Below are 21,516 nucleotides of genomic sequence, written 5' to 3' on the forward strand. Positions count from 1 at the left end.
GACCTCCATAGGCTAGAATGGGGAGACTTCTTTTTAATTTATAAAGTCCCCTTAAGTGTCAGATACCATAAGTTTGGTATCAAATTAATTGTTATAATAAATCCCACAGTTTAAAAGTGTTGGATTTAATATAACTTGTGAAAATTTTTAAACATTACCTCAAAAGGTGACAACTTCAGCCCTGTAGTGCTGTGCTCTGATTGGCCAGCCTCAGCACAATGGAATGTGTCTGGGGAAGGAGAACTTCCCTCAGCAGATGGAGAGGCAGGGAGGGGGAGGCATGCCAACCTGGTCTTCGAAGGCAGGGAAGGACACTTGGAGCAACCCAGCACCTCACTCAAATCCTGCAAACTGAGACAATGAGGTACCCCCATGATTAGATTAGGTGCCTCAGGAGAGGGGTGTGTTTAGGATTTTTAGCCACTCTAGTGGGTGGGCTCAGCCAGATGTAACCTCCAAAAATCATGTTCAGCCTTGATGGATTTTTGAGGAATATTGCTCCCTAGGATTGATTTTTGCCACACTTCCCGGGTAGTGGTCATCACAGGGGAAAGGACCCTGATTGCAGAACCAGGACCCCTCTGATTTTCACCCAGGAGCGAGGATAAAACTGGCAGACATGCACCCGCACCTCAGATCCCTTCCAGATTCCCACAAGGAAGAACTGCAGGAGAAGAAGGACTCCCCTGCTGGACCCCTGACCTGCACCTGGACACTGCACTCTGAAGGACTGCACCAGCTGCACACTTGGGCTCCACCACAAGAAGGACTTTGTCTGGCTTCAACTGGTTCAAAGAAGGACTCCCTGTTTGCTTCAGGTGAAAAATTGCTAACCAGAGTCCCCTGCATCAACTCCTGAAGAAACTGACCAGCTGACCACTGTCCAGTGGCCGTTTTAGTGTTTGCAGTGCATTCTGGGAGTTGTAGTCCACACCGTCAAGGTGCATCTCAGAGCTTCTGGAACCTTGGGGTGAGCTATGGACCTCAAAAGAACCTTAAAAGAACATCTGGAAGAAGATCCAGAAGATGTGGAGAACTTTTGGAAAAAAGCTCCATGAAGGGACCGACCTGCCACGGCAACTCTAGCCAGCTTGCCTCAACCGCGACCCATCCTGACTTGCAGGTTCGTCCCGGTGAAGAAAATCTCAGAAAAAGTGACCAAGTCCAAATGTAGAAAGTTGACTGGAACCTCCCAAGCAGTGTATCGAAGAGGGCTCCAGGGACGTCGGATCAAGATTCAAGTTTGCCTTGGTCGAAGGATTTTCATCTTGAAAAAAGGACTAAGTCAGAAGGTAAAAATCTCCACTGAGGGCTCATGCAACGCGTATCCAAGGATGAGTTCCAGGAGGTCAGATAGGACTGGAGACTTGGAAAATCTTCAAGAAAACTACCAAGTCTGAAGATAAACTTTTGACTGAGGCATCCCACGAGCTGTAGCCGAGCATGGATCCATCGCGGTCAGCCTCAAAATTTGACTTTGCCCTGGTCGAGGTGTAACCAGATTGGCACTAATCGTTTCTAAGCACTAAAAGCATAATTCTTTAAAAATTCATATCTCTGGTTCCCCTTATCCGATTTGAATCATTTTGGTGTATTTTCCAACATAAAATTGTAATCAATGTTTATAAATTCATATTGGATTTTTATTGTCTTTTACTTATTTACTGTTTTGTGATTTTTAAATGCTTTACACATATGTCTCCTAAGTTAAGCCTGTTCACTCGTTGCCAAGCTACCAATGGTTGGGCTAGGTTTAATTTATTGAGACCTAACTGGACCTAAGTGGAGGTTAGTTGCCTATTGCTAAGTGTAGGTACTTACCTGCCCTTACCAATAACCCATGTTCCAACAGCCCTCAAGCATGATAACCAATGCTTTTTATAAAAATACACTTTACCAAGCATGCATGACAAACAAGACTTCCACAGCTCAGAGTGGTGCAGCCAGTGTTTAATCTGTAAAATAATAAGAGCAGGGGCTCAAAGTTTTCCTCAGAATCAAGCTACCGGCACTATTTACTTAGACGTTGATTCACCAAAATGCCATGGGTAGTAGGAGTGACATTGCATGTCCTTTGTCCTTAATGGTATCACATGTAGAGACATCACATCATTGTTGACCCTGAATGTACCTATCAGGTTATGTCACATGACCTTAACTATGAGGACACCACAAAACGTGACCGCTGAAGTTCCACAATAACTGCACTGTTTAATATAACATCACAATATTTCAAAAGCCTCATTTAGATACCACCTATATCAGGGTGACGACACAGTCTTTGAAAGTTCTGGGGAGTAAAACTATGCCTGAATTGTAGCAAGCATGTGAAACAGATGAGCCAGACTTCTTCTAGGAAGGCTCGTGGGATTCTTCTACAGGAACATATTTTTAAAAAGTGGGTAAAATAGTGAATTTGAAGCTCAACTTTCACATACATTTAAGGAGACTTAGGCTCAAAATGGATGTTAGCTCTTCTGACCTTATTTGGCCAATTAACATTCCTTCGTAAGGGGACACGTTAGCGGTTCAATGGACCTTTTGACTGCGCGTAGAGTAGTTCCCACCATAAAACTCAGTACTAATACAAATCTATAGCAACAACATTCAATAACATCAATAATCTTGGGAGTCATTAATTTTCACTCACAATGACCTCTTAGCCATGAATAACCACACCTTTATGTAAAAGTTAGAATGTTTATTTCCCTATATTAACAATGCTAATATCACATAACGTAGTCTCAGAATCAAATGATAAGCATACAGAAACAGTACTGGCTGCCCAAATCTCCCAAAGAACTGCAATTTAATCAAGGCTTGGACCACTACACATTCTAAGGTTATAGGACTAATCAATAGCAAGAATTACTGCACAAGACAAATGGCATACATTTAGAATTAAGCAAGGAAAAGACATCAACTCTCATCAGTGAGTATCCTATCTAACCTTCGAATTAGAACAGCATGTTTGAGCTTCATGCAAAATAATTTTAGTCAACACAACTTTGGAAAAACATCTAACTATAGCTCTATCAAAATTAGCAGTTTGTACCTAGGGACAAAAACAATTAGACATAACAATCAGTAACATCGTCTTATACCTTGCCTCAGTATGGTTCAGCAAGCTGTGACAGTCTTCATCAAATGGACATCTGTTCGGTCAGCAAGCATCGGAATTCAGCATTAAAGTTCCGGAAAGCAAAGTCTCTTTGTGCACTTTGGAAAGAATATTAGTTAAAACCCTCATGGCGATTAAGCTGAATATAGCGGAATTGCCTCTCAGGAACGTTAGGAAGAAATGAGCTAGTGGCCTCTCTCATACCAGTGCAAACTGGCTCAGTTAGATTCCCTAAAACTACTTCCCATGTCGCTATTGGTCAAAGAATAGTATATTTACGTTTAGTCCAATGAAAGTAGAACCTCAAATCTAAGAATTTACTAAATCTTTGTTCACATGTCGATGATTGGCTCCTCTTCTCCCGTTCCCGTTGGTGGGCTCGTCAGTAACAAATATTTATCAACTTATGGTTTCAGTCAGAGCGTCCATTGGCCACTCCTGTGAACATCGTCTTTACACACACTAAGTTAAACAATGTATCCCTAGGCTGGTACAACATATTTTAACAAGCAGTTCTCATGGGAAAGGATTTTTGCAACTAGGACCAAGACCTCACTAAACTAAGGCCTATTATTAATAAAGCAAATACATAACACATAACCATTAATAAGACATACTACTATAGTAATCCAAACATGAGCCCAACATTTTACATTAGTAAGCTGTTAATGAGTACACTTCATGATTATTGAAGGTCACTCAAGTAGGCATATTTTCAAACGTGTGTATTATTTTCTATGTTAACTCCTGTTCTATTAAATTTTGACATTTAGAATACATGGATATTCATTAGTAAAATGTCAGCATTAACAGGGACACTCCTTAAATATTTAAACCTTTTTTGTGGTCTGCACAAGGGACACATCTGGACTGCTCTTCTGCTGTTGTCTCCTACTTCTTGGTTGGCCTAAAGGATTCAATGTATTGATTTTCTGTTTGTTGCCCTGCTGCCAGCTGTTTCTTGACCCTGTTTTGTCAAGGCACTGTGGTGCTGCCAGGAGGAACCAGCATTAGATCTACTTGCTTTGGGTGTGTGCTGGCGTACTCGCCTGCTAGGCTGCTGGAGAGATGCCTACCCTGCAACTAGGTTTCTTGTGCTGGCCTGCTGACTGCATCACTTGTGCCTCTCATCTCAGTGTTCTCACAGGCTTGGTGGTCTGCCCAGTGTCTTTAAAAATCATTGTTTGGTGAGCCCTGTTCATTGCCATGCGAAGTGCTTTATCCTGCCTGAAGTCTGAAGGGCAGATGCTGTGGGAGGATCTGCACTTCCCCCTTGCTGCTGGGGCACTCGGCACTCCATTGAGACCCGATCGGCACTACCTACTGAGATCGAGGCAGCCCGGCTGGACTGATGCCACTCAACATCTCCACCATGACCAAAGCTGTTGCAACACCACTCAGTGCAAGCCAACAAAACATGTTTAGCAGGGTGATCAAGAGCATGCCTGAAGACACAACTTGTAAGCCGTCTCCGCCCACATGAGCCACACGGTGTGCTAAGCTCCAACAGCCACTGTGCATATCAAATGACAACCTTTCTGCGACAACCCCGGAGGTACTGTGCTTGCCACCCCATGCTCCCTTGCAGGCAGCCTCCTTGTATCACAGCATGAGTTCACTGGACAGGCTGTGAGCTCATGTAATATCTTGTTGTGATTGTTTCTCCCCTGGGTAGAACCTGGAGAGCAGTTAAGAAATGATCAGGGAGTTAAAGGGATTCCTGCTCACCTGAAGTTACTGTAGCACATATAATAGGCACGCAGGTACCGCTGTGTCTTACACTTGGGTGCTTAATGACTGTATGAAAACTGAGAAGAGCTCAGGTGCACTATATCCTGTTTTTTTATTATTATCGAAGTGGACGTTTCCACACTAGGCTACTGTGTAATTATAATGTATGGTGTTTGGCCTTATTATGGCCAGGGGCACAAACATGATCTGAATTATGTCATTTGGACTTTTTGCATTATTTCAACAATTGCATAATATGCATAGTACTAATGATTTATGATGCTTTGGTCTTTGATATAATGACAATATAGAAACATATTTGGATGTAATCCTGTGTGGAGTCCCTTTTGTGGTGTATTTATGGTGTCACTGGTGTGAGTGTCTTGTGCAAACCCTTTACATTTTACCTCTGGGGATCAACCTGACTGCTCTGTGCTAAGCCACCAGGGGTTGAGCACATTATCCTTGGTGTGTACCTTACTTGCCCTGACTGGAGTGGTGGGTTCTGCCTGGCTAAGGTGCATACCTTAGCCAACCAGAAACCCCATTTTTAACAGGCAGTAAGTTACTTTATCAACTACTTTGTCAGGGGGTGGATTAAAAGGTAATTTAGCACAAATAATAATCTTTTTAGCAGCTCGAAGTTGAGAAGGGGAAACCCATATAGAATAAATGCAACATCTAGAGAATGGTAAGACTGTTTTTTTTGTTTGTTTTACATAATGGACACATGTACAAAGAAAGCCAAGTCACATAGTACATTCATACAGTGCACTGCTCTTCTGCACTGCCAGACATTTCACTTTGTCATTGGTTGAAAATGTTCTAGTGCAGCACAGTCTTGATCCAGCAGCAGGGTAATGTCCAGGTGCTAGCAGAGACAGCTATGCACAGTAGATATAATTCAGTGTAGACCTGCCCGGAATCTGCACTGGATCATGGAAAATACCGTGTTCTCAGTTGTGATTCTGAGCGATCTTCAATTAATGCATAAGTGGTTGTTCATAAATACAGTTGTTTGTAATGAAAGTAACTCCAGTCCGAGCTATATATTCAATCATGCATCATATTAAAACAAATAAGGTGTTTATCAAAAAGCCTCACCAGTCTTAAAAAGTCACAGATGACATGGGGCCAGATGTATCAAAGGATTTTGCATTCACAACAGTGCGAATCGGTAAATTCCACCATTTGCAAATGCAAAATCGCCTTTCACTATGTATGAAAGTCAGTGCAGTGCAATCTTAGGGAATCACAATTTTTAGTGATTCCCTAAAATTGCGACTTTGAATAGGGAATTTCAAATTGTGATTCCCTAAATAGGAAATCGCAAATAGGGAATTCCTATTTGCGATTTCCTATGCACATGTATCATGCAATTTCCTAAATGCGAACTAGGAAATTAGGAAACGCAATTACCACAGATTCAAATTTGGTGATAACCATGTGCAATGGTTTCAATGGTTGAAAATGCATTTTTAAAAGTGGAATGTAGTGCACACATGCCACTAGGGCATTTGTGCGCTTCACATGTGCACAATTTCTCTGGGGGGGTGCAAGCTCCTTTAACAGTGTGGTGTGCTTCCTATGCCCTAATTCGATTGGAGGAACCATTCAATGTAGTGTTGTGAAAGTTCTGCTTATATTAATATCCGTGCGAGCTGAGGAAGACCGCCTTTTGTGTTTTTAAATAGATTGCCACTGAAAGCAAAATTCTGATCTCTGCCTAGAAAATTGATTAACAATTACAAATAGAATTCTTAATTCTAAAAATGTCCATGGTAAACTGTGAAATAATGTACAATTGGAACTGCTAGGTTGTTTATTTCTACTTGAATTTTAAAGTAATAATTTGCTGAATTCAATCAGATAACACATGATGTGAAAATATCAGTGGTACAACAAATGAAAAGAGCAACACTGAAACAAAGTAAACAACCAATGAAGCATGGTTGTGTTATTTTTAAGGTTGCTAAAGGTTGTCATATAATTGTTGTAGGAGGCTCACAGCTACAATTTTTAAATCACTCACAAATATAATGAAGTAGGGATTTTACCAATTTAGGATTGCTTCATATAATTGCTTTTAAGTTGAAGATTTAATTTGATTAAGTTGACACACATCAATGCTTACATGAATTGAGAAATACTTACTAAGGTGCTCCTTTGGGCCTGAGACAATTTGGTTGCTACGAAGTATTGAACAGGTGCAAGCACCATAATCACTGTTGCTCCAATCAAGGCACTGATTCCAAGAAGATAATAGAGGAGCATCACTCCGACAATGATCTGCAGTAGAAAGAATTCAAAATATGGACAATGATCAACCAATCTGCATTACCAGAAAGTAAACCCAAGCATCCTTCTCCATCTAGGCACTGAGGCGCTAGAAACACGTCACTGTATCAATGTGGGACATCCCTTGAAACCTTTTTCAATTTAGTAGAATGCTGAAGGCACATCTCTTTGAAAAACACTGCATTACCATAGAGTGAATAGTCCACCTCTACTCCCATGATCCTGTTTGCCTGGCTTAGAACCACTCTTTGCTCACATCTCTGCCTTTAAACTTGTTCAGCTGTCTGCTGAATCAATCTTGATAAAAGTCCCTTTTGTGATAGAATACAGAGCTTTGATGCATATTGAAACTTAATATCACTATTAGTTTGTGGTTAAGGCAATGTTAAACTTTAAACAGTTGGAAAGGTACTTTTAACTTGTACATGTCCTGGTAGTGAAGAACTCTTAAATTGTTTTTTTTACTATTGCAGGGCCTACCTCTCCATTAGGATAAAACTGGGTTAACCTATTACATTTAATTAGATATATCTTTCAATTGGGACCAGGTAGAAATGCCTGGTTTGGTGTCTAAAGAAGTGTAATGTAAAGCTCTCTTAAATGACAAACACAGATTTTAAACAACTATTCTGAAAGGTAAGTTAGCATATTCTTGCCCCAACCATTTGACACCTGCTGCTCGTTACCTGGGTCACAAGACCCTGGGCCTGATTATAAGTATGGTGGGCCATAGGACCGCCGAACTGGCTGTGGTGGTTACCGCCACATCCCTAGCTCTCAGAGAGCTGAGGCCCAGTTTCTGCTGGTCAGCCTGGTGGAAACATCATAATATGGCAGCTGGGAGGCTGTCAGCTTGGTGGCCACCTCCTCACTGCCGTATTGGAGTTCGTGTGGTCTGACCGCCGAACTCATAAGTAGGCCCTAAGTTTAACTGGCAGTTGGTCTTTGTGCATTGCTTCCAGACAGTGAAACAAAGGACTATAGGCGTTGACAGGAAGGACCATCTCTGACTTGATGGGGGAAGGAGCTGTCACTCACCACACTTACAAATCACAAAGGCTCTGTCTGAGCACATTCACAAAGGGCTTGACTCTAGTTCTTTGTGACACCAGGTAGTCTGGGGCCAAGACAGGGAGGTAGGAAATTCCAGTCCCTCTGGGGCAGAAACCTCTAGAACCTTCTCCTACTTCAAAGTGGGCACTAGGTATACATATTGAAACCCCAGACCCAACTCTTCAGTACACCTGTGGCCTGTGGAAGACTCAGAAAGACTTCTGTGCTTTCCTGCAAAAAGGACTGCTATTCAGCTGCCAAGCTGCCTGAATGAATAACTGGACCTGCATCTTGAACCCAGGGCCACCAGAGTGACTCCAGGGTCTAGTTGACTGAAATGCTGGCCAGAAGCCTCAATGATAGAGCAGACACCAAACCTCTTGAACCCAGCTTCTGGACTCAGTCTGCTACTAGTCCTTTCCCTCAAGTGGTGCAACCCTGGTCATGGAGCTTTGAAAGTGGACCTAAAAGTGCTTTGCCAGCCCAGCTCTGGTCCTTCAGGCAGAGCTGACATGCGTGATGCATCTCCTTTCAGATCTGCTTCGGATCTGCTGCTGTGCAGTGCACTCTCAATGTAGGACTTTGCATTGTAGCCCACAGTCTCCTTGAAATTGCTGCTGCCCAATGCATCTTTGATGCTGTCCTTTGCACCGCAAGCCCCTCGTTGAGGGCATCCTTGACAATGATGCAGGAGTCTGCATTGCAGTCCCATAGCTTCTTCAGAACCACTGGTCTGTGACTCAACTTCAATGCAAGACTTTGCATTGCAAGCCCATCATCACATCATCAACAGCATCTACTATGATGATGCAGGACCTTGCATCACAGCTCCTTGGAACAGCTGCTGTAGAACGCAACCTTGACGCAGGATATCACAATGCTCCACAACCAGGATTTAAGAGACTCTTGTCTAACTTGGTCCCCATAACCTAGGGTAGGGTTTTGCCCATCTCAACCAGTAACTCAACTTCCAAAAATATGCATTTGTCCACTGGCAGAGTTTTGCTGAAGGGAACTAATAATGGCAATTTGTGCTCAATACAAAATGTGTGTTGGTGCCGGAATGTTAGATAATATGAAGAATTCCAATATGTAATGATCTTCATGCCACACTCCCATAAATGCTGGAGAAAAGTTTCAAATGCATGACACTCTTTCTCTTGGCTTTCCAGCACCTATAAAAACAACTGTAATATCAAAAAAAGATATTTAAAATGAAAATGACAAAGGAAGGTTACAAATGAATACAGTCAACAAAATCATTACTGGTTGGTGCTTTAACTAGACCCATTACGCATTAATAAGAGGATCTGCAAGAAGAAAAAATAACTTCCTCTTCTTGCATTAGCCCATCTTTTCACTTTAAGACAACCTTTTATTACCTTGACCGAATGATTGAGTCCTGCATTGTGTGCATGTATCATTCTTATTATTGTAGGTGTCCAGGCTGTTTCTAAGGCATTCAAGAGCATTATAAATGTTTTAGTATTGACAGGCACTAATATTACGACTATAGCAACTAAGAAATCATCAAGAAAAGTGGATGTGGAGTAACTAATGATCAATTTTTTTCTTCCCTCTATATGCTTACGTTGATGAAATGTTGTTAGTCAGTACTGTGAAGGGAGCAAATGTGACGGTTGATACTTTTAACCTCTTTATTGTCCAATTCAAGTATGCCCAGGCAATAGTGTGAATAGGCCATCATGGCTTGAAGTGGCAGTGGTTGAACTTTGTTGATGTTCAGGATACCATATAAGAATCTTCTTAAGTTGTCTAGCTTACTAGTTTTAAGTGTGCAACTGTTTAACCTTGATTGCACGGTTACAAATCAACTCTACATGAAAAGTGGATTTACTGTAGCATTTCTATTTCACCTGTATGTGGTCACACAACAATGATCATGTTAAAAAGCTGATTACTGTGTTCTCTTTTATAAACTTCAAATAAATATGCACATAGGTACAATTTTGGAAACAATAATCTAACTCCACCACATTCAGAGCTTTTGCATTTGATATTGCACTTTTCCAGGCCAATCAAACTGTATTTTGGTCAAAGAAACATTTGTCACATCTTTGTTGAACCTCGATTTTGGAGTGATTTTGGATGTCTATAAAAGTGGATACCTCAGACAAGGAGCCATTGAATTTTCAGAATTTAGATAATTTGTGCCCTGAAGGACTATAGTGGATGTGGTAGCTGCATCAGGCATTTAAAAGCCTGTCTCACAGGTGGCAACCTGGCATACCGATACCATGTTCCTTTCATCTGATAGAGAAAAATCTTCTACAGACTTGGGAAAATTGACTGGTAGATGATCACACATGGATCAAGCAGACATGGATGTTCCCCTTACAGCATTCAGACAAAAGTGAGAGGATGATTTTGGGAGGGCACTGCACGACCAGGAATGGGAACAAGTGTTAGAATTCCCTCAGCAAGTCTCCCGAAATTCCTGTTTTAAAAGTATTCAGTTCTTTATACTCCACAGACCGTACCTCACTCCAAACTAAACTGAATCGCTATTTACCTGATGTGCATATTACCTGTCCACGATGTCAGACCCCTGCTGCGGACCTCATGTATATGCTATAGTTCTGACTGACTCTACAAGGTTACTAGCAGTCAGTCCACACTATCCTATGAGAGGTCATGGAATTACCTGACATCCATAAATTGGAAGTGCGCACTAGTGGCATTTTTAAATGCAGGAAACAAAATAACGTACACCTCCATTTTGCAGACCTGGAGCTCCTCCTCACCAAACACGCACTCATGCTCCAATGGTGACCCGACAGCTCCACTGGTGGTGGCCTGGCATGGGGCGATGGACCAGTTGAGGGAGCAGAGGAAAAGGCACTACGCTAGGAGGTGGTCCAACACTGTGCAAGCAACTTATCTCTCCCCAATGGGCTACCCTCTTTATACACTTCCTACGAGCAGTGAGAAACGATAAGGTCCCCCATGATTTCAGTAAATTGCTCCTGTATTCTCAGTCTAATGCACATGCAGCGAGGACTCTTTGTCCGAAGCTCTGGCCTGTTTTGCTGACTCCTGATGTTCCCAACCTGAGTAACCGGGAAAACTCCTGAAGGAACCCTTTTCTCCTCCCCTGCCCTCTCCCACCCTACAAACCAACTTGTCCGCTGTTTCTACCCTGCCTCCCTTGATGACCACAGTTTCTCATGCATACCAGTCCATGGTAACACATTTCTCTTCCGCTCAGTACAGTCTGCCACTATGCCATGTACCTGCCATGACGCTATCCCCAGTGTGCTTTGGCTTTCCTCTCAGTTGATGTCACTGCAACAGCATGCTGATGTTACTCATTAGCCCAAAACACCTAGACCTTCAAGATTATAGTGTTTTTTTTCTTCTTTTACACACTGTTTAATGTATCTAATTAGGTTATGCTGCAAGAGAAAATGCTCATATCACATGATCAAAAGGTATGACACTTTGGAAGAGGTTACAAGACGCACTTGTTATTTATTTATATTGTATAAACTGAATAAAAATATATTTTTTAAATGGATCAAGCAGACATCTGTCCATCTTTGGGTATCAGAGGCACCCCTTCCCTCCTGCAGCAGGCTCACCTAACCAGAGATTCATACTAAATCCAACCTGAGAGTGGAACCTGTTTTTTGCCTGTGACCAGTTAGTACTTGAATGTTTTAAGCACTAAAACAGTGATACTCAAAGTACGGCCTTTACATGCAACTCCCATCAACAACTGTTTACTTGACTCAGCACCAACATTGAAAAGATGTTAAATAAACCCAAAAGCATTTCTTTAAAGGGGAATTGTACTTAAAGAAAGGAAGAATCTAGGGTATCCTGCACCGCTTAACTTTAGGAACACCTTCGTTTTCAAAGGCATCTTGCAGCAAACGTGCAAAAATATGTTAAAGTTCCTTCAAGTTTCAAAAAGTGTATTTCATTAACATGCAAAACCGTTTCGCCTTAGTAAATCAGATTATATCAGTGCATTGAGAAGTTTTATTTTTTGGAAGTGTCAGTTTTCAAACATGAATTTCGAAGCAATTGTGCTTCCCCCACACGCTGACAACAATGCCAATAGTGAACTAAGAGGCAAGTCAGTTGATATATGCACCCTTTGGGTGGCTGGGATTTCTATTGTACAAAGACAACATTATAGTTTAATAAATCAAACATAGGAAAAGGTTTTTGTACTGCACATCCTGAACTTATGTATTTCAAGGTATGTCATAATGAAGAAAAAGGATGGAAAGAGAAATAAAACTATTGCCTAGGATCTCACAATTTGGTCATGGGGTGAAGCCAGGATAGATCCCAGGTTTTCTGTTTCCACAATGTGTGATTCAATTCAGGCACTACATGTTTATGCTTTTCTTCCCCTACACTGACCTTACACCTTACCTGATCCCTCCCACGACCACAGATCTGGTAGTATGAGTGCAACCCTCGGTCACACTACAGACCAAACATTTTGGCCCTTTGGAAAAGTCTTTGTGAGTAGCCATGCACTAAATCTTCTTCTTCCCTCCCCCGGCATCAAATTAACTTTGCCTAATTAGACCAATATCCTCATCAACAAACTGAGCAAGTCCACACTTCCATAGCCTACCTGTTGACACCAGTGCAGCCAAAAGGTTACCAGCAAGTAGACCATTTCTTGAATTTGACTTTCCTGCCAGATTTAGAAAAGTCTCAAATTGAAGTCCATTACATTGGGAACTTCCCTTGACTTTCATGGATACATTTGAAATTATAAAATTATATTCATCCCACTTAAATACATTTTGTCTTAAAAGTTGTCATCACTCATCACTAAATGCATAATATGTTTCAAAATATTCTTGCATGTCTGTATTTTATCTCTATTGGATTGTAGTTCAGCTGCCTGAACCCTTCAGAACCTGTAGCGAGCTTGTCTCCCACCACCTACAGACATGCCAATGGAATTTCAAGGCCTATATTGAGGGTGGGCGTAACGTCCATAACTCTGTGTAGCACAATCATGCGGAATTACCTAAGAATACTGTGAGATTATGCAAGAAGAGTAATTCTGTATTTAGCGCTAATTCTTAAGCCAAAAATGTACCCTGGCATCCAAAACAGAACACTAAAAGCGAGCACAAGACCAGCCCTCACATTTGCTAAATGTGCTCTTGGGATTGGATTTTCCTCCGACTTACACCCTGCATTTAGTGTTATTTTCTTAGTGCAAAATGTACCCTCACGTCCAAAATCGACTCAAATAAGAAACATCGCTAAACACAGCAGGGCATTTATAGTGAGTACAAGCTGCTAATACTGCTTGCTAAATGTTCTCTTGTGGTGGGATCCCCTACCCCCCCCAAATTACTATTAATTATGCAAGCAGGAGTAATCGTGTAATTATTGGTAATTCCATGTCAAAAGGTAATGCAGAATTACCAAAATTACTCTGGTTTGGAATTCCCCACAGTGCTAACCTTCATCCTGCCTCTGTTTGAGTAAACCTAGTTTGAGCTCAACACAAGCATGTTGATCTTGGAACCTCTCTCTAACTCATTTAATTTCTCTACAGTGTAGTCAGTATCGCTCCAAAAACAATGTACAGAAAGGCACACATAAAGAACATCAGAAAGCAATAGGGACTGTGAAAAAAAAACACCAAACAGTAAATTGGGGTACTCTGCAAAAACATGAGGACTCACTGTGCAATCGTATTAGAATTTAAACATTGCAGACATAGGTCATATGTAGTGTCCTGCAGCAGGGACATTACTCTTTTAAGATGTCTCATGATGATTCAAACCTATGACCAACTGATTATACATAGATCGCCAAAGTAAGGGCCACATGTACAAATATCGCAAAACCTGATGTACCACAGTGTCAATGACACTATTTGCGATTCCCAATGGGGTCGCAAATGACCTACCTCATAAATATTCCTGAGGTAGGTCGCAATTTGCGACCCTATTGGGAATGACCACCCTCACAGGGATGGGGGCCTGCTGGGCACAGCAGACCACCATGTCTGTGACTGCTTTTAAATAAGCATTGTTTTGTTTTGTGTTTTTTTAAATGCAGCTTGTTTTTCATAAAGGAAAACGGGATGCATTTAAAAAAAAAATAATGAAAAGTTTGCTTTTCATTTTTTCAGAGCAGGCAGTGGTCTATGGTAGCAGTGGTCCATGGGACCACTGCCTGCTCTTAAAAAAATATTTTCGCATCCATTCACAAAGGGGGAGGGGTCCTGTGGTGACCCCTTCCCGTTTGCAAATGGGTTAGCACCAATTTGAAATTGATGCTAACTGCGATTGTTTTGTGACCACATTCACAGTCACAAAACAATCATATATTGCTCTGTGACTCGCAATTAGGAAGGGAACGCCCCTTCCTCAGTGCTTAATTTGTAAATAAAGACGTGCCGGTGCCCAAAGCCCTCCTCTTAAATCTTAAACATGCAGCGGCGTAATCCTGAAGCCATCTCGGGCCTCTTTAATCCATTTAAAGCCTCTCCCTGCCCCTTCAGCTCACTCTAGCAGCTCTCCACTTTCTCTCTTTGTGACGCTTTTTCATTTTCCACTTCCTCCGTCTTTCTCATATGTGTCTTTTGCTCGCAGTAAATACTTGAGGCAGAAGAATAAGCCCGGGTAACAACAAGCACAAATTAAGCACTGCTCTTCCTAATTGAGACTCGCAAACCCTTTTTGCGATTCGGTAAATAGATAAATGGATCGCAAAATTGGGATTATGCATCGCAAAATGCTTTTTCTTGTTGCAAACGTCCCGATTCTGCAAATAGGGCCATTTGAGACAAGAAAAAAGCTTTGTACATCTGGGGCGAGGTGTATCAAACATTTTTGCCATCGCAAACGGCCCAACAATGCGTTTTGGGTATGTAACAAGTCCAATTTGCAATTCGGTAACTTGTTACCGAATCGCAAATTGGATTTGCAACTACATACCAATTCGGTAATAGGAAGGGGCATGTCAAGGGCGTCCCTTCGTAATACCGAATCGCAGATGTATGTATGATAGTTTTGTGACCGTGAATGTGGTCGCAATACAATCGCAGTTACCACCTACTTCAAGTAGGAGGTAACTCATTTGCAAAGGGGAAGGGGTTCCCCAAGGGACCCCTTCCCCTTTGTGAATGCACGCAAAAACGTTTTTTAAGAGCAGGCAGTGGTCCCACGGACCACTGCCTGCTCTTAAAAAATGAAAAGAAAACTTTTCATTTTTTGAATGCATCCCATTTTCCTCTAAGGAAAATGGGTTGCATTTAAAAAAAAAAGATTGCTTTATTGAAAAGCAATCACAGACATGGTGGTCTGCTGAGCCCAGCAGGCGACCATCCCTGTGATTCTAGCCAATCGCAATGGCTCGCAAATTGTGACTTACCTCATGAATATTGATGAGGTAGGTCCATTTGCGAGCCCTTGTGAATCACAGTATGAAACTCCTCGAGTTTCATGCATTCCAATAGTGATTACTTAACCCCTTGCACACCATGGACATAATGGTTACGTCCATGGCTGCACCTGTTTGGTGCCATGGACGTAACCAGTACGTCCATTTGCCGGCCCACGGGGGAAGCGCTAGCTCTCCCCCCGAGGGCCACCTCCCACCCCTCCAGGTCAGGACTAGAAGAGGAATCACTTCCCCTTCCACCCCGACCCCATTCTGACCTCCCCCAGTGACGTCTGATGACGTCAGCATGCTAACGGGGGGGGCAGAAAATCCCCTAGACACCAGGGATTTTTTTTTTTCTTTTATATTTAGGGAGCGACCCTTTCAGCAAGGGTCGCTCTCTGGGGGGGCAAATTGTTTCGAGGCCCTAATATAATTAGGCCGATAAGACACCAGGGATTTTTTTTTTTTTAAATGAACATAAGGGGAGCAGCCCCTTGGGCAAAGGCCGCTCCCCAGGGGGGCAAATAATTTTTAGGCACCAGGGATTGGTGTGTGTGTATGTGTGTGTTTTGTTTGGGGGGGCTGCCCCATGGGCAAGGGTCACTCCCCATGGGGTCACATTACTGTTGGCCATATCTGCCCCCTTGGGGGCAGATCGGTCTATTTTTGGAAGGCCCCTCTGCCCCCAAGGGGGGGCAGAAAGCCCACCTGAGACCAGGGAAGATTTTTTTCAAAATAAGAGGGTGGGGATATGGCCATACCCCCACTCCAAATAATTGGGCCAAAGTTGTTCTGCCCACCAGTGGGCAGATGGGACAATTACCCCCAATCCACACCGGGGGGGGCAGAAAGTCTACTAGATGGCATGGAATTAAAAACAAAACAAAAATATTGGGGTGGTGGCTACCAACCAGTACGGGCCTGGTTATGACCCCACCCTAACTGAAGGGGGTAACAGTCTTTCAGCTCTTCCCCCGCACACTAAAACATTTTATCCCACAGCAAGCAAGAAGACTTTTGATTATTTTGGGTTTTGGTTTTACATTTGGGCCATGAGAGCTTGGAAACTCTCAAAATCGTCCCACTTGGAATGGTGAGGCCTGCACTCTTTTGACTTTGGGACGCTGCCATGTAGAAAAATCCACAAGACCCAGACACATCTGAAAACTGAACATCTGGTTGATTCCAGGGTGGTGTGCTTCACATGCACCCCGTACCATTATCTTACCCACATTGCCCTGCAAACCTCCAATTTTGCTGGAAAGCACACATTTTTCCCACATTTTTGTGATGGAACCTTCCGGAATCTGCAGGAATCCACAAAATTCCTACCTCCCAACATTGTCCCATCTATACTGTTGTAGTTTGGACTCTTGCTCTGGGTAAGACTGCTGTTTAAAGGATGACAGTACTTTTGTTTGTAGACGACTACGCCTTTCCTACAACAAGTCGCAACTGTTGTCCCAACCTTACCGGCTCACTAGCAGCACCTCACCAGAAACACAATAGTAAAAGGTGATTTGTGGCAGCCTTTACGCATGGACTTAAGAATATGACATTTCAGGGAGTGTCGTGGTTAAACGGAGATTACCCCTTTCTCACAGATATATCATGTCTCATACGAACACTGGCAATGACAAAGATGCAGTAAAGTTTCAATATTTTTTATTTAACATAACTGCAATTTGCGATAAGTTGCATGGGCTGCAATGATTAGGATGATAAATAATGCAAGAAACAAAATTGTGAAGATGAGAGTCATTATTACAAAGACCCCCACCATCTTGCAATGCATAGGAAAGACATATGAGATGTACAATGCCCTAATACCCTACAGTGAAAGGCCTAACCTCCTACCTAAAGGAGAGCTGAATTTGTTAAACTTAATCTGCCAATGCCGTGTCCATGAGAGAAGCCCCCAACCCTCGTTACCTTGGAATGAGGTCTCTATCTCAGACTCCGCAGGGACACGAAGACTGGTCAGCGTCAAGACGACATGCAGCATCGATATCAGAGATGGTGGCGATGCCCTCTGGTCGGAATCCCTCTGATTATCTGTCTAAAATGCGATGTATTTATACAGATCTACAAGGACCCCTGACGTAGGTGTGTTCCCAAGCAATAGATAACAGACATGCTTGGGACGGCAATTAATATAAACAATCCCTCGAAAGTATAGAGAGGGAAAATCCCTAAGTGTGAACACCTACTGTTTGTTTGTCTTTGTTGCTTGATCTTGACGCCTTAGCATGGTGACACTGATAATGTAACTCACAACAAGTGGCCTAACTATAAACAAGGCAGCCATCTTAGAAGAATTAAATAATTAAATGGGCTAAGACAGAGCAAGCTAAGTAGGTTAAAAGTCACTAGGTGACGGGGGCACGAGTCTGCAAGCCGGAGGCTAAGCTAACTCCTGTTATCCCATTAAAAATTAACTAGGATTCACTACAATACCGATAAAAATTCTGATGCACTTGTCAGCCTAAAAATGTTCTTTTTCAAACTGTCCTTTTGGACCCGCTTTGGTTCCCCCTCAATTTCAACATGTTTTTGGCTCTTCCCTGTCACAGGCACTTGGCCCACCTACACAAGTGAGGTATCATTTTTACTGAGAGACTGAGGGGAATGTTGGGTGGTAGGAAATTTGTCCGAGTGCGGTGATCCCACAAAGAAATGTGGGGGATCCACGCAAGTCACACCTCCTTGGGCTCCCTAGATGGCTGCTGAGCCCAGGACCAAAATTGCAGGTTGCCCCCTCCCCCCGAAACAGGTAGTTTTGTAATTGATAATTTTGATGTGTCCAGTTAGTGTTTTGGGGTATTTCCTGTTGCGGGCACTAGGCCTACCCACACAAGTGAGGTATCATTTTTATCTGGAGACTTCGGGGAACGCTGGGTGGTCACCCCATCTTGGATGCCACTAGGTGGCTAGTTTTAAAAAATGCACAGGTTTGGTAGGTTTCCCTAGGTGCCGGCTGATCTAGAGGCCAAAATCCACAGCTACGCACTTTGCAAAAAACAGCTCTGTTTTCTTTGGGAAAATGTGATGTGTCCATGTTGTGTTTTGGGGCATTTCCTGTTGCGGGCACCAGGCCTACCCACACAAGTGAGGTACCATTTTTATCGGGAGACTTGGGAGAATGCTGGGTGGAAGGAAATTTGTGGCTCTTCTCAGATTCCAGAACTTTCTGTCACCAAAATGAGAAGAAAAAGTATTTTTTGGCCAAAGTTTGAGGTTTGCCAAGGATTCTGGGTAACTGAACCTGGTCAGAGCCCCACAATTCACCCATCTTGGATTCCCCTAGGTGTCTAGTTTTTAATAATGCGCAGGTTTGCTAGGTTTCCCTAGGTGCCGGCTGAGCTAGAGGCCAAATCTACATCTAGGCACTTTTAAAAAAACACATCAGATTTCAATGTAAAAATGTGATGTGTCCATGTTGCGTTTCCTGTTGCGTACATCAGGCCTACCCACGCAAGTGAGGTACCATTTTTATCGGAAGACTTGGGGGAACACAGAATAGCAAAACAAGTGTTATTGCCCCTTGTCTTTCTCTTCATTTTTTCCTTCCAAATGTAAAACAGTGTGTAAAAAAGACGTGTAATTGAGAAATGCCCTGTAATTCACATGCTGGTATGGGCACCCCGGAATTCAGAGATGTGCAAATAACCACTGCTTCTCAACACTTTATCTTGTGCCCATTTTGGAAATACAAAGGTTTTCTTGATACCTAATTTTCACTGTTTATATTTCAGCAAATTAATTGCTGTATACCCGGTATAGAATGAAAACCCATTGCAAGGTGCAGCTCATTTATTGGCTCTGGGTACCTAGGGTTCTTGATGAACCTACAAGCCCTTTATATCCCCGCAACCAGAAGAATCCAACAGATGTAACAGTAAATTGCTTTTCAAAAATCTGACATTGGAGAAAAAAATTACAGAGTAAAACATTGAGAATTTTTTTTGTGTTTTTCACCTTAATTTAATTATTTTTAGGGTCAAGTCTGCTTTGCATGCGCTCGCGCATGCGTATCGCAGCGAGACGCTTTTGTATTTAGAAAAGGGCTCGGAGCCCTGTCAACTTTACGTCAGTGTTTTTTATTGGTCCGTGGGCTTGCCTAATAAAATCTGCTTGCTTTCATTAGTCGAAGGCAAGCATACGTCATGCCTTTTCCGGTGGCTAGCCCTCCTCGAGGGCATCGACCAAGTACAAAAAACATGCAAGGCTTGCTGTTTTCCATTGGGCTCGGTGGACTTCTTTTTCTCTAATTTACGAGAGCGATCTCGCTTGGCAGAAGTCGAGCGCTTTACATTGTTAATTTCACTTTTTCGGGTTGTGTACATAAATGCACTTTTGCCCAATAGGTGAAAAGTTGGGTTAGGAGTTTACAACGTGATCAGCTCAAGTCGGGTTAGGAGTTTACAACGCGATCAGCTCTAAAATGAGCAAACGCGAGAGACCCTTTGCATTGTAAATGCTTGTTTTATTTCAGCTGTTATTTTCTGTAGGAAACCCTTGTAGGATCTACACAAATGATCCCTTGCTGAATTCAAAATTTTGTCTACTTATCAGAAATGTTTAGCTTTCTGGGATCCAGCATTGGTTTCACACCACATTTCTGTCACAAAGTGGAAGGAGGCTGAAAGCACAAAAAATAGTTAAAATGGGGTATGTCCCACTAAAATGCCAAAATTGTGTTGAAAAATTGGTTTTTTTTATTCAAATCTGCCTGTTCCTGAAAGCTGGGAAGATGGTGATTTTAGCACCGCAAACCCTTTGTTGATGCCATTTTCAGGGAAAATACCACAAGCCTTCTTCTGCAGCCCTTTTTTCCAATTTTTTTGAAAAAGATGACATTTTCGCTGTATTTTGGCTAATTTCTTGGTCTCCTTCAGGGGAAACCACAAAGTCTGGGTACCTCTAGAATCCCTAGGATGTTAGAAAAAAAGGATGCCAATGTGGTGTGGGTAGCTTATGTGGACAAAAAGTTAGGAGGACCTATGTGCAAACTGCCCCAAATAGCCAAAAAAAGGCTTGGCACCTGAGGAGGAAAAGGACTGGCAGCGAAGGGGTGATGACGCAGAAAAAGAGGGTTCGACATATATTCATGTACACTGTGTAACCGACATATATATTGAAGTGTGATTTTAAGTAAAAGAAATAATGTACGAGGGAAATTGTGCCCTCGGGGTAGTTCGCCATCATTATAAACGAGCTTTATTAATCATGAAGTATTAAAAATGTATTAATCCGTCATAATCGCAAATGTATGCCATGATTTCTTGTTTGAAAACTGTTTTGCTTAGCTTAAATTTAGTACAGGCTTTGGCCTAGTTGCTTGGTTTCAAATTCTAACTGCGTGATTCTTTTTTTCCTTGAATTAATGAAATATATTCTTGCTTGAAGTTGTATTTTTCCAGTAGAAACTGGCTGGTACACTTATCTCCAAGGTTTCGTGCTAGGCCGGTTACATCCCCTTTGATACAAGGTTAGTCTCTGCAGGTGCGGACAATGAAGGTACAGATAGTAAAATAATTGGCATACCATGATACAATTTGTGTTCCAAGGCGCCAAGGACAGTGTATGCATAAATGGGCGCTAGTAAAAGACAATTTTGATTGGACAATTTTAAGCCAACCTATGAACCCTCCAATGGAAGACCCTACAGAATTTGGAATGTTTCTTACTTAAACCCACCGGACAAAGAGAAGTCAGCCATTTTCCTCGATGCCAGTTTGAAGCCTGATGCCAGACTCGATTTTGGACGACACCCTGATGCCCTTTTCTCTATCTGAGAGAAAGAGACTTTAAGAATTCTCACCCTAGAGACTTTAACTTTGATTTGCCCCGTCTTGCCCATGCAGTAACTTTGCCCTATTCTCCTTGCCGTTGCAAGGAAGCTTGCCCTTAAC

The 21,516-nt window shown here is 42.4% G+C and overlaps 1 protein-coding gene across 3 annotated transcripts in view; it reads right to left on the minus strand.

Annotated features, from left to right (window-relative positions):
• Positions 1–21,516, minus strand: part of ABCC8 (ATP binding cassette subfamily C member 8) — an 848,693-nt gene that overhangs the window by 606,277 nt on the left and 220,900 nt on the right. For all 3 annotated transcript variants that reach the window (XM_069223742.1, XM_069223743.1, XM_069223745.1), the window contains one exon: positions 7,007–7,141. In XM_069223742.1, the coding sequence (XP_069079843.1) occupies positions 7,007–7,141 (135 nt within the window). The remainder of the gene's footprint in view (positions 1–7,006; positions 7,142–21,516) is intronic.

Source organism: Pleurodeles waltl, chromosome 3_1, assembly GCF_031143425.1.
Source record: "Pleurodeles waltl isolate 20211129_DDA chromosome 3_1, aPleWal1.hap1.20221129, whole genome shotgun sequence".
Lineage (NCBI taxonomy): Eukaryota > Metazoa > Chordata > Amphibia > Caudata > Salamandridae > Pleurodeles > Pleurodeles waltl.